Consider the following 13,814-nt stretch of genomic DNA (forward strand, 5'->3'; position numbering starts at 1 on the left):
TTTTTTGGGCTAAAGCCTAACAGTGCCCATAAAGATAATGTTTAGTGCTTTATCCAGCCAGAACTGGTGTGTTCAGACATTAACCGTCTATTCAGATTTCTGAGCAATGATATACAACAAATGATGAGCTATGGTTTGCTGTCCAAATGTGTGAATACAATTATTGTTCTGGCCTTTGGGTTAATTTAATAAAAGACTATCAGGGTTATTCACAAAAGGGTGAAGCGTTTGGAGAAGGCAGGAGAAGTGAACAATCTATGACAACGTAGCTGAACTGGAAAGTGAGCTGAATTGGAGGATTCTACCAAATCAGCTACTTTGGCCTAGATTGTTCACTTCTCCTCCCTTCTACAAACTCTTCACCCCTTTGTGAATAGCACAGTATATTTACTCCAAAGCAAAATAATAAAAAATATTGTTCACAGTTAAAGAATAAAAAAAAAAAAATTGCTCCCTATGTAATAATGGATTTAAATTTTAAGTCAATTTTACCGTACCTCTCACAAATCTTTGCAAAATACTTAACATGCAAGTAAAACAACGTTTACTTGAGTACTTCCATAGGAATAAAATGTGATGATGTACTAAAATTGTAATGCCCTTGACTGAGACCTATATGGGCTTTCCAAAAATCTGTGTTTACATGTGGTGGTCAGACAAAAACGTTTCACCATTTGCGTGTGATGCAATATTCAGCCTAGTTCAGGCACAGAATTTTTTGACAGTTTGATCATGTATACAAACAAATGTGCTCAACGTGGCCTTATATGAATATTCTTCATGGCAGTCAGAGGATTATCCTACCTAAAAGTGATATCTTAGTTTTTTGTATAGCCTGATGAGCCTATGGTTCTGATATCCCAACAGCAAGATCTCTCTGCCACAGTTCCTCATCGTGAAGCCCCTCAACTGGGAGTTTTGGGTGTCTCTGCTGCATTATGCAGAGCAAGAACCCCTCATAATGGCCATAGCATATATCGAAGTTCGAGCATAAATATTTATCAAAGATAGTTCTCAAGAGACATAAAGAAACTGTCAAGTCCTTTAACACCTGAGCAGTTATCAAAAACTGATATAGCTGTTTTAAGTGGACTGACCATGTAATGTTTGCTTACAATTATGTTCTAGGCTCATATTTTTCTTTTGTCTTTTAATTGCAATTCTTAGGTGTTAAACCTGTTCTTAGCTTTGCTGCTGAGCTCATTTAGCTCAGACAATCTTGCTGCAACAGACGATGATAATGAAATGAATAATCTACAAATTGCCATGGCTAGAATGCACATTGGGATTGCGTGCGTGAAAAGGAAAGCACGGGAGTTCATCCAGAACGCATTTGTGAAGAAGAAAAAAGAGCTGGAGGAAAATAAACCTTTAGAAGACATGCAGAACCAGAAAGACTGCTGTATATCCAACCACACCACCGTGGAAATAAACAAAGACTTTGAGTACCTGAAGGATGGGAATGGAACGGCCACAAGTGGTATTGGTAGCAGTGTGGAAAAATACAATATTGATATGGAAAGTGACTATATGTCATTCATACATAACCCGAGTCTCACGGTAACTGTACCAATAGCTGTAGGGGAATCAGACTTTGAAAACTTGAACACAGAGGAATTTAGCAGTGAGTCTGACATTGAAGAGAGCAAAGAGGTAAGCTATACTTATGACCTTGACATTTTGATATTGGTAGGCATGTAGTGTTTAGAGGGTTTTGAAGATTTTTTAGCTATTTCAGGTCATTTATTTTAGCACATGAATGATCATGATTAGGTTTAGCAATCTGCACAGGGAAGTTGGCTTTTGACATCAGATGTTAGTTGGACATAACAGTATGATGGCTGTACAGTACAAGGTTTTGGCTGTCTGAAGGGCAGAAACGTAAGGCAGAGTGGGGCTCTAGTCAAGGTAGTAGCTTTGCAGCTCCCCATCACTTCAATTGATATTGATACAGATTGCAGTAGACACAGATAAGCCATCCCCTTAGCATTGTCTGCACTGGCATTGACTGCCCAATCAGACACCAACTGACTACAAGTGCATCCTAACTTGTGAAGTGACAGGCAGGTACACAAGTTTGACCAGTACACTATCCCCCTAGTTTACTGCAGGAGCATGAAGGTTGTAGCAAAGCCTTCTGGACATTCTCTGGGCTCTAAGCTCCTGCCTAGATTGCATGGTGGATGATCTGGCTCTCCTGATGGGTGTATAGACACAACAGCGGTATGGTATACATTTGTATGTCTTGGTGCTCTTTGGAGACTTCAGTGTCAGAAATAGAAAGCACTTATCAGTTGGGAAAATCTGGTGCTTTTTCCTGGCTGATTGTGGCAGTAGGGGGGTTTTAAAGCGAAGGTTTAATATATTTTTTAATTCTGTGACAGTGTTTGATAATCTCAGAACTGCTTATCAAGTTGCAGCAATGCTATGTAGTCTAATATATTATCAAGCAACAATTTTAGTTGGTCATTTTTTCTAAACGAGTCTGAAAGTGTCCTCTTTAAATACTAACTGGAATGTCTGCAATACTTACCAACTTGCTCTTATGTTTTCCATCCTTACATGCAATGATTTCAGGTAACTAGATTAGAATTAGATGGAATTGACATTTTAATGCTGGTCTTAAGAAGGCAGCAATTATTGTAAATCGGACCAATGTGGATGTTTTGTTTTTTTTCAGCTATTGCTGTTAGTAAATGTTTCCGCATTTACTAACGATTTTATAAGCAAAGATAGATTGTTCTTGAATTGCTTGTTCCTGTAGGATGAGGCTTAGAATTGCAATGACTTTTTATTATTTCTAGGTATGACTGCTAGATCATTTGTAGAGTTATTTTCATCATGCTTTGTATTTAGTGATGCATCTGTTGTGCATAAGGCACAAACAGAATGGTGCTTTTTAAGCCTCATTCACACAAAATTGCACATTCGTACAGTGTGCATGCCTGTGCAGACCTGCTCCCAGGAGGGACAGTTGCAGCATGTAATTGTGTGCAGCCGCCTTTACATCCATATGATAGGACGTGGCTGAATAGCGACCCAAACCTGCACATTCGTGCAAGTCCGTGTACCTGCACTTGGATGCAGACCTGCTCACCTGAATGTGGTACTTAATTTCCATTCACTTCCCTGATGCCCTCTAAGTCCCCCCTAAGGAATACCTGATACTCCTAGCTACTGTATGAGGGAATCTATGACACACATCTAACTTCCCAGCATGACAGCATTTAGAGTGGCCAATCATGAGCACTGAATGCTGTAATGTAGGTGCATAGCAGACAGTGCACCACCCTACATAAGTTTTGACTTGTTGTGAAAATATAAACTTGCACAGGAATCTCAGTCAGCCTGGTAGTGGGTGGGGCTGGTGGGAGAGCAGAGGGAAAGCAAATAAGAATTATAGTTATTTTTCTATAGCAAATCTGTTACTTTGCCTTTTGAGGGCAAAGTAAGTGTATTTTCACTTTAAAGCTGACCTCGATCCCCTATTCACCCTTTCCCCCAACGTGCTTCCAGTTTGCATTGGGGGCTGGAATATTTTTTCTGTTTTTTTGGGGGCCAGCTCACCAATGATGTCCTTATGAGATCTGGTGCAATGTGTCTGTGATCGAGTACATGAGATCTAGCGAGATCTCATATTTTAGCTCCATGAGCTGCCCGAAAGGCACCAGTGATGTTTCAGTGTCCAAAAGGCAGCTTGGTTGCAAAAGCAATATTACCAGTGCCTATGGAAAGGAAGTGCCATTACTGTAAGTGCTTTTTTTTGCTAAATGCAGTACTTTAGGTGAACATTATGCTGTGACAGGTTTACCACCCTCAACTTTGTATCTGTTTTTCACTTCAATGATAGTAAAAACTGTTACCACGCTGCCCTATGACAGTGTAAGTGGATAAACATATACAACCCCAATTGCAAAATAGTTGGAACGCTGTGTAAAATCTACATAAAAACAGAATGCAATGATTTGCAAATCTCATAAACCTGTATTTTATTCACATTACAAAATAGAAAATATATCAAATGTTTAAACTGAGAAAACACCGTTTTAAGAAAAGAATAAGGTCATTTTTAAATTGATGGCAGCAACACTTCTCAAAAAAGTTGGGTACATTTTCTCAGTTTAAACATTTGATATGTTTTCTAATTTCTATGGTGAAAAAAAATATGGGTTTATGAGATTTGCAGATCATTGCATTCTGTTTTTATGTAGATTTTACAAAGCGTCCCAGCTTTTTTGGAATTGGGATTGCATGTGCATTGTCTGACAGAACCATTATTACCATAGAATTAAAGCATAGAATGGGCCAAGCTTCATTTTGAATTATATAATTATGTGATGTTTTGGTGACTAGAGATGACAAGTACTGTTTAAATAAATCTTATTTAATTTACCAAAAAATGATCACGATACATTGGGCTTATTTAGAAAAATTTGGGAAAAAGGAACATGCCTGCTGCTCAAATCAGCCAGTCAGAATCCTCCTCTTCTTCTTCTCATGCAGAAATGAGCATCATAGTGTGATTTTTACCTATGAGCAGCAAAGACACACAGCATCTATTGATCTGACTGTGGCTTAAATGCAGTAATGTCTCTTCACCAATCTCTTCAGCTCAGGCTATCTTTCTGATTTAGGAATGGAAGGGGGTAACATTCTAGATCCCAGTTAAATGCATTTATTTATTACAAGATGTGCTGTAGTTCCTTTAACCAATTTCCTGGAAAAGCTGCATCTACATTACAGCCTTGATCAATACTCATAGTCTCCAGACTCGAGGCTAAATGCAAGGCCATATAGAATAATGTGATAATAGTGATTTTTTTTTTCTTTTCTGTTCTCATCTTCCCAACCCAATGACAATATGTGGAGACTCCCAAAATATGATTCTGCCATTCAGGATTCTTAACTGTATTTCAGTGTTTCTTTCTCAAACACCAGGCTCACTAATTCAGCTATATATATATATATATATTCACCGATCTGCCATACCATTATGACCACTGAGAGGTGAGGTAATTAACATTGATTATATCATTACAATGGCACCTGGAAGTGGGTGAGATATACTAGGCCTCAAGTGAACAAGCAGAAAAAGGATGGCCCATGTAGTCTGATCCAATAGAAGAGCTATTGTAGTAGAAATTGCTGAAAACGATAATGCTGGTTCCAATAGAAAGGTGTCTGAACACACAGTGGATTGCAGTTTTTTGTGTATGGGGCTGAGTAGCCACAGACCAGTAAGGGTGCCCTTGCCCACCCCTGTCCAACCGCCAAAAGCCCCTACAATGGGCATGTGAGCATCAGACCTGGACCATTGGAAGAAATGAAGCAAGGAAGGTGGCCTGGTCTGATGAATCACAATTTATTTCTATTGCCTGATGGCAGTGGCCTCCTTCAACAGGATAATGCATCCTGACACACTGCAAAAATGGTTCAAGAATGGTTTGAAGAACACAACAAGTTTGAGGTGTAGACTTGGCCTCCAAATTGTCAAGGTCTAAATCCAATCGAGCATCTGTGGGATTTGTCTCGGAAAAACAAGTCCAATCCATGGAGGCCCAACCTCGCAAATAACAGGACTTAAAGGATCTGCTACTGACGGCTTGATGCCAGATACCACAGCATACCTTCAGAGGTCTAGGGAAGTCCATGCCTCGACGGGTCAGGGCTGGTTTGGCAGCCCTGTGGGTGGTCATATTGTTATGGCTGAACAATGTATTTACATTCAAACTATGATCTGATTGTTTATCTTTAATCTCAAAAAGACAGTCATGTAACAAACAAAATGCACAACATTTTACATATTTTGTGTATATTTTGAACAAATAGTTTAAATGATCAATGCCACAAAAAAACTTGTGAACCTTTACCTTTATTGGCAATAACCTCAACCACCATCCTTCTGTATTTTCTGATCAAATATCAGAAGAAGTTCGGCTGTAATCAAAATTGATTAAATGGACTCATTCGGATTCTGAGAGAATTTGAATCGGAATTAGGTCAGGATAGTAACTTGACTGATTTCTCATTTTTGAAACCCCCCTGTTGTTAAAGTGCCCCTGTGTTATGGATTGCTGCGCCATGTTGCATGAGCCAACTTATTTTGTACTGCAGATAATGCACAGATGCCCTGCTATTCTACTTTAGAATGTCATGATTCAGCTGGAAACTCATTTGTGCTTCAATGATTGCAACCTGTCTAGACCCTGATTCAGCAAAGCAGTCCCACACCATTCTTCATCCACCATGCTTCACAGATGGAATGAGGTTTTTGAGTCATATGGTATTTTGTTTTTTCCAGCCATAGCACTGTGCACATTTGTCAGAAGCTTTAATTTTATTAGAAGCTTTAACAATAGTTGCTCCATATTGTACATCAACAGAATCCAGATATGAAGAGCTGTCAGCCAGATGTGTTTAACGTCCTTGGCGGTATTCCCGAGTGTAGCTCGGGGTTACTTTTCCATACCCTGAGCTACACTCGGGAATATCCCACATTATTTACTTACCTTGTCCCTCGAGCCGTGCGGTGTCCTCCGGCCGGCGCCGACATCTATCTTCCGGGTTCCGTCCCTTGCGAGCTGACACGTCGCAGGATTCGGCAGTATACCTAAACCTAAAGGAAAAAGTTCACTCCTTTGAAGACAGTCAAGTACGCATCCTAGACAGGGAGGAGGACTGGTTTAAAAGAGGTGTGAAAGAGTCCATTTATGTAAAAATGGAGAAGCCAAGCTTGAATAGAGGTGGGGGGTGAGACATCTATTGTCTGCCACATACAATACATATAACACCTCTCTCTGGGCAGGTTATTAACACCTCCTAGACTCCAATTATGCAAATGCTATTAACACCTGGCTGCAACTAACAGATTATGTGGATTGGAGCAACATTCACCATATTTATTCCCAGATAATTTTTGTACAAGACATTCTGAATTGAGAAAGCTGGTTGGATGACTAGTGAACAATCTTCAAGAAAAATACAGCAAGTCCAGTTGCCTTGACTTATTTTTTACAGATAAGAAAACTGAAGCTTCACTTTGTACCAGCAGGACATAGCTTCCTGAAAACAACCCACCACCCTGCCTAAGTATTTCTCCCTGATTCAGGCAGTGGGCTGGATCTTGGGGGAAGTTATTCAAATATCAAAATGCCATGATGGGCGGGTGTCAGTCTGGAGGGGTGCACATTCTTAGACAGGCCGTATTTGCATGCAGACCGCTCTGGGCAATGCCTACATGTGATGCCAAGCCTCAATGCTTGATGGAACTCAAATGCAGTGAATGGAAAGGGGTGGGCCAGGGACAGTAAGGCTGGTGAGGAAACGGCTAGATGATGCTGGATCTTCTCGAGCAAGGAAATGAGATGGGCTTTATCTGACTTGCTGCAGCTTCTAATACACATTATGAGAAGCTCACAGTGTGCAGTGATATCAGAGTAAGCTATTTCAATACAGAAAATGAGCCGGTACAACTGTGCAAGATTGAAGGGGAGGCTGGAGTTCAGCTTTGATAATTTATCCGTATGAGCCTGAAGTTACACGTGGTGTCTGTGTTGGAGTTTGGTTAGATTTAAGTAGATTACTTTGTTACCCTAACAGCCAAGTCTGAGTAAATCCCTTGAGCTTCATTAGCACATTTTCTGAACATTTGAATGCAGCTCTATTGCAAGCTAATTATGGGTCAGAGGATAGAGAGCGCTGCTTTAGCAATAATCCAATTTAGTTTTTATGTCTGTAGTTATAAAAATAAAACAATTATTCTTAGAATGCTGTTTAATTGAAATGTTTTGCTCTGAAAGACTAATAACTAAGACTGTGGTTTGGCAAAAAGAATCCTTTGCACAGATTAGCTGGATTTTAAACTTTATACGTAAAGTGTATCTAAAGGCAAAACTTTTTTTTTTCTTTTTTAGTTTTGGATAGAGTAGGTAAGAGTTAGAACCCCTGTCAAGTTTTAATTGCCATCTTTCTCTCCGCTTAGAAGATTCACATGCTCTATCTGTCCCAGTGGTCATTGTCATTGGCAATGAAAATAACTAAAAATCCAAAGGCTTAAGCGATTAACAGAGCAGATATACAGAGCAAATCTTCCAATGCAAACACTTGCCTTGCATTTCCCTCACATTGGAGAGGTTTCCTTTTATTTCCCGCTGTGTGTACAGAACAGGATGTGAAGGGAAATCTATTAAATTGGATAGAGGTGGCAAAAAAAAGAATGGTGGGGATTTTAACTCATCCTCATTCCATTAAAAAAGCACAGTTCTGGCGATAGATAGATAGATTATATTGAGGATAAAATGTTTACTAGCCATGTTAGGAGGTTAGGTCCTTGGAAAGTTAAGTGGCCCTATAATTGATTAATATTTGTTATTGTACGTTGTATCATAAGAATATATCTGGCATCATTTGTATTAATACATAAACATAATCAGCATTGCTGATTTACAGATCAGGGTGGTTGTAGGTGAGACCAGGATGGAATATTACCCTCTGCTATTATGTAACCAAGTTTTGTTATTTTGGTGGTTCTAGTTTAAATTAAAGTCAAAATGTTTTTTAAGCTATTTCAAATGCTAAATAAATTACTTACAATAGGTGTTACTACTTGATGTTTCAAAGGTTTTAGAGGGTTATTCACTAATGAGCTGAAGGATCCAGCCGTAGCTTCGGCTCATCCTTCGGCTCACTTCGGCCACCGATGCACTTCGGTTCAGTGGAACCGAAGGGCTGCAGTCAAATGCAGGTGAACGGCTCAGCCGAGCTTGGCTGAGCCGCTGTTTCAGCTGAAACGGGGCGAATAACTGTGAAGCGGGGTGAACGGTCTGTGAAGGTAGCGAGCAAAATAGCTGAGCCGAATGGATGAGATGGACAGTTGCTGGGGACTGTGTTTTCCCTTGTGATCATATACTGGACATGAAGGTCAGGGATGCCAGGCTGAGAGAGTTGGAGCTTGCTGCCCAAAAAAACACTAACTTCTTTAACCCTTTGTTAAGATAGACAGTGTTTAAACCTAGTTTACATCTTATAATGAGATCTTTCAGCACAGTACAGATAGGGTTGATTAGCATAGACAAAACTTCCCACAGCCCCCTCCTTAAAGTGACACTAAACTCAGAAGTTAAATCTTAAAAATTAGCTTGGAGCGGTGGCTACTTTGCAACACACACAGGACCCTGGGAAGCAATAGGCAGTGTTGTGTTGTGTTGTGTAAAAAAAAGTGCATGTCGCGTTCTAGAGACATTGCCACTGGAATAATGTCTCCATTGAAGTATATTGAAACGCCCTCTAAACGCTCTGTCAATGCTCCCTAGAGCATTTTTCAGGCATTCAAGAAGTGTTCCGTAGGTATTCAGGAGAGGTATAGTAGGTTTTGCAAAAACCAATAGGGAATAAGAGAATGAGTGGACAGAGCAGCTGCAGATGACACTTCCTGTCTGCACACAGCCAGTGTTTTGTGAATGTCACAGCTTGCATTTTCCCAACAAAAGAGGACAGCTTCTACCATGAAATATATGAAATAAATGTTGCATGGCTAATTCAAGCAGTACCAGAATTGTATGAACCAAGTCTGCCCAGCAACTGTGACTTCTGCTGGTCACTTACCCTTGCTACATCACTGTACACTTCCCTACTTGCAGGGCATTTTCAAGCGTTTTTGACGCCTTCCCAATGCCTCCAAAATGCCTGCTGAATGCCTTGTTAACACTATAGGTGTGTTAATCAGCATTGCCCTTTGATTAAATTCTCAATGCACGTGTGAAAGAGCCCTGAGACAGGTGTACCCATTGGAAGATTTCTCACCTGTTATTGTTCTGGTGCCAGATCAAAATTTGGGATTTTCCCTCATTTTCAGTGCTGTTGACAGTGATCACGAGGACAAATAGAAAGAGAGCATCTCTCTAGCAAAGATAAGACAGTGATACAAAACTGACAGGGGTTCTAACCAGGAAAATTGTTTAGGCTTTTTATATAACTTGCAGTTAGATGGAGTAGTGGGAATAGTGAACTAGTGAAAAGTAATATTGCACTTTGATGACTAAGCAGTACATTTAAGTTGTCTATAAATTGTTTGACAGTAACTCACCTTGATGAACCCTTTCTGTTGCAGAAACTGACCCTATCCAGCTCATCAGAAGGCAGCACTGTTGACATAAGGCCACCCGCGGAAGGTGAACCTGCAGCTTTAGTGGAGCCGGAGGAAATTATGGAGCCAGAAGCTTTCTTTACAGAAGGTACTTCTACCACGCTGTGACACATTGTCCTCCACATGCTCACTTTTGTTGTTTTCCATATATTCATTCACAGCAGAAAAATATTAATCTCTAAATTACCCATTTAACGTTTCAATGGATGTATTTCAACACCTTAATAATTACCCCACACGAGTTTAATAGATTTCTCCCCGTGGTCCTCCCCACGCAATTACAACAAAAGAGAAATCATTAAACACAAAGAGGTTACATATGAAAGGAAAATAAAACTGAATTAAACACAAAACTAGCAGCAAAATCTAAGTTTACACATAAATGTAAAATATATTGTTTATTAAGAGACCCTCTCAATTAAGTACAAATTCATATTACCTTTATTTTTCAAATTGTTGCAGTTGTAAATGCCAAAATCTTAAAATAAATGACATTATGGTGACATAAAATGCCTTTTGTAAATTGCATCTATCTGTAGTCCTACCACCACCAACCCTGCACTATGTAGGGCTATGAGCACCCCTGGAAGAGATTAAAGAACAGGGTCAGATGTTAGTGCCAGAGAATGGCAGGGCCTAATCTTGGGGGATTTTCTTTACATCTGAGTGGAACCATCCATGCTTTCATATTCTGCCCACCTGCATAGCTCCTCCTACCTTTTCTTTACACAGCCTTATAAAGCCACGCTGCCTCTGGTGTTTGTTCTAACCTAGTTTCTGAGCGTACAGTGATTTATCAGTGGTTTACTGAGCCCAGACAGAATACCTTGGGTGGTGGAAAGTGAAGTACAAATGGTCAAACACTATCCCCCATGACACTAGAATATTTTAGTAGAGGGACATGTTGCATTCGCAGTAACCGCAAAAGATGAAGAAAAAAAATAACTATGGCAAAAAAAAAAAACTGTGTTGAAGTTGACATTATAGAATTCTTTTTATGGTTCTCGTAACAGGGTGTATCAGGAAGTTCCCATGTTGTGATTTCAGTACTCTGGAAGGGAGAGGAAAACAGTGGTGGAACCTAAGAAAAACATGTTTTAGAATAGTAGAACACAACTGGTTCGAGACGTTCATAATCTTCATGATTCTTCTTAGCAGTGGAGCTCTGGTAAGTATTGTTCGGTGTTAAACATTTGTCACCCATCTCACTTATACAAATGAGGCCTGCAGAGCCTTTTGCAAAACAGCAAACTATTATGTAAACTTATTTGTTAAACTTTTGTTTTAGGTTTAGCAAAGGGAATGCCTGTTATCCGTGTACATTTAAAGAGACTAAGCTAATTATGCCAAGCATAACAACTTACTGAAGCTCGAGCTACATTTTGTGAATGTTTAAATGCTGTATAACACACAGTTTACAGTAGTGCTCAGATACTAAAAGATACTGTTTCTTTCTAATACTCCCGACTGCCAATCCAATCATAATTGAAAGTGGCATCTTCGCCTTGCAGTCCTTTATCTTGATACCCAGAGCACATTGGCAAGGTAAAAATCATAGGAAATGTAATAGCATATATATAAAAACATGATGTAAATTGAATTATGCAATGCACTTATCATTTTCATATCAGAAGACAACCATTACATTCAGACTCTCCATCATTGTCCCTACACTTCCTGCCTTGATACTCCACCGAGCACTGCCATACCCACACGTGCTTACAGTGCTACACCTATCAGCGTTTTGGTGTGTGTTCTTCACTGATGCATTGCCAGAGTCAAACCCTCAGAACTAACAGTGCAATTCACACTGTCTGCTCATAGCAACCATCTACCAATAGGGGGCTCCAGTGGGTGCAGTGTTGCAAGGAGTAGTGAGTATAGCAGTGCTGGATGGTGTAACAAGGCAGCAAGACTACAAGCATACAATCAAAAAAACAGAGCCTGAATATAATGGCTGTCTGTTGACATGAAATAATAAGCACATTGTATATGGCCTTTGTGATTATCTATATACAGTACATACTGTATACGTTTACCATTCCAGTGTTCTCTGGTTTCCTTTTAGTTTGAAGGCTGAATACCGGAGCTAAATATAACCTGTCCACATGCCTGGGCAATCACCTGTTCCAATTGCAGGACTAGTCATTCTTTTTGCTTGATTCCCTATAGGAGAACTATGGGGTGAATGAATTACACTCATCCCTATAGTTAGAGCCGACGTGTGACATTGAAACCCTATTGATCGTGAAGGCTCTATTGAGGCTCTATTGATCGTGAAGTGAGCGAAAACATACTGCCGCTCGCTCACTTTCCGACCATCTCCCTGTAGAGAGCGGTGATTGAAGTCGCCGCAGGGATTCCCCCCTCCCCTCTCTGATCCTCCAGCGCTGACTGGAGGGACAGATGAGGGAGGGGGCGGGCATAGCTGGCTCTGCCTCTAGATAGGCAGAGCCCGCTGTCAATCAGCCAGTTTTGTCTGTATCCGTCCCAGCTGCTGCGGTCTCAGCATATAGCGGGCAATAGCCCGCTATATACTGAGTTTTGGGTCACGGGAGAACTATGGGATAAAAAGATTGCCCCATAGTTCTCTTTTAAAGTGTTGTCCATCCAAAATTTACATTTTAGTTAAAGACAGGTTAATTTACTAAACACAAATAGGCTGCTGACTTCCATCATCCAACCATGTGTAGGCAAAAATACTGTTTTTGTTTATTTTCCTTGCATGTGATTGGGTATTCTATACAAAGTTCATTTTCACCACCATTTTCAACTATTTGCCTTTAGTAGATCAACCCCATAGAGTCTGGTGGCCTGGATAACATGCTGGTTTCTCACAGCTTCTTGTGGAGGTCCTTGCCGTAATTTCTGGCTCAGTTCCTATCAACCATGATGCTCTGAACGTTCCCGTCCACCCTGGGGCATTTCCGGTCCCCCACATATTCAAACATGTACATGAATAAAGAGATCTAATTTTAAGGATCATGATTGGTGTGCAGACTTAAGATCTCAAATGCGATAATCTTTCATGGAATGTTCTTAAAGATATGAAACCAACAGTTGATTTAACTTTCCAACATCTACAAAAATGTGAGACTTTATTTTTAGATAAACACCAATAAATGTACTGGTATTTGCCGTCTCTTGGTAATCCTAATGATAAAATATCACCACTGAAAGTTCAGAGCTAGCTTTAACCACAATGAGTAAAAGCAAACGAGTCTCAATTGTACAATTTCTGTAATGAAATATAAAAGTAAAATCATCAGCAAGAGCGAGGAACCACTGGAAAGTCTCTGGCAAAAACTTTAATTTGCAGCACCTGAAGTTTACACTTATGAAAGGTTTACTTTGATAATTAAAATAGAACTATGAGCACAAAAAAATATGACATATATATAATGCAGTGGGTCAATGGCATTAACATAGCAGTTTTTGTTTTTCCCCTTAACAAAGTATGATTACCTGCTAAACCTGCCACTAGATATGTTATTTCCCCCTTTCTTTTACATACCCAGTTGTCCAGTAAAAATGGCAGTTAGAGGGGTTGGGGCAAATAATTTACCATGTCTTAGTGTTGCTTACAGTATTATTTTTTATTATTATGGTTTAAACACCCCCCCCCCCCCCCCCCAAAAAAAAAAAAAAATTCTTTCTGGTATCTTTTTAA

At 39.9% G+C, this 13,814-nt stretch overlaps 1 protein-coding gene across 1 annotated transcript in view; it reads left to right on the forward strand.

The window, feature by feature from the left end:
- LOC108785202 (sodium channel protein type 2 subunit alpha-like) overlaps nt 1–13,814 on the forward strand; it is a 128,139-nt gene that overhangs the window by 86,433 nt on the left and 27,892 nt on the right. Inside the window, exons 17-19 of the mRNA XM_018554239.1 lie at nt 1,168–1,653; nt 10,109–10,232; nt 11,158–11,312. Of these exons, the coding sequence (XP_018409741.1) occupies nt 1,168–1,653; nt 10,109–10,232; nt 11,158–11,312 (765 nt within the window). The remainder of the gene's footprint in view (nt 1–1,167; nt 1,654–10,108; nt 10,233–11,157; nt 11,313–13,814) is intronic.

This window comes from Nanorana parkeri, unplaced genomic scaffold (assembly GCF_000935625.1).
Source record: "Nanorana parkeri isolate BGI_ZX_2015 unplaced genomic scaffold, ASM93562v1 scaffold149, whole genome shotgun sequence".
Classification (NCBI taxonomy): domain Eukaryota; kingdom Metazoa; phylum Chordata; class Amphibia; order Anura; family Dicroglossidae; genus Nanorana; species Nanorana parkeri.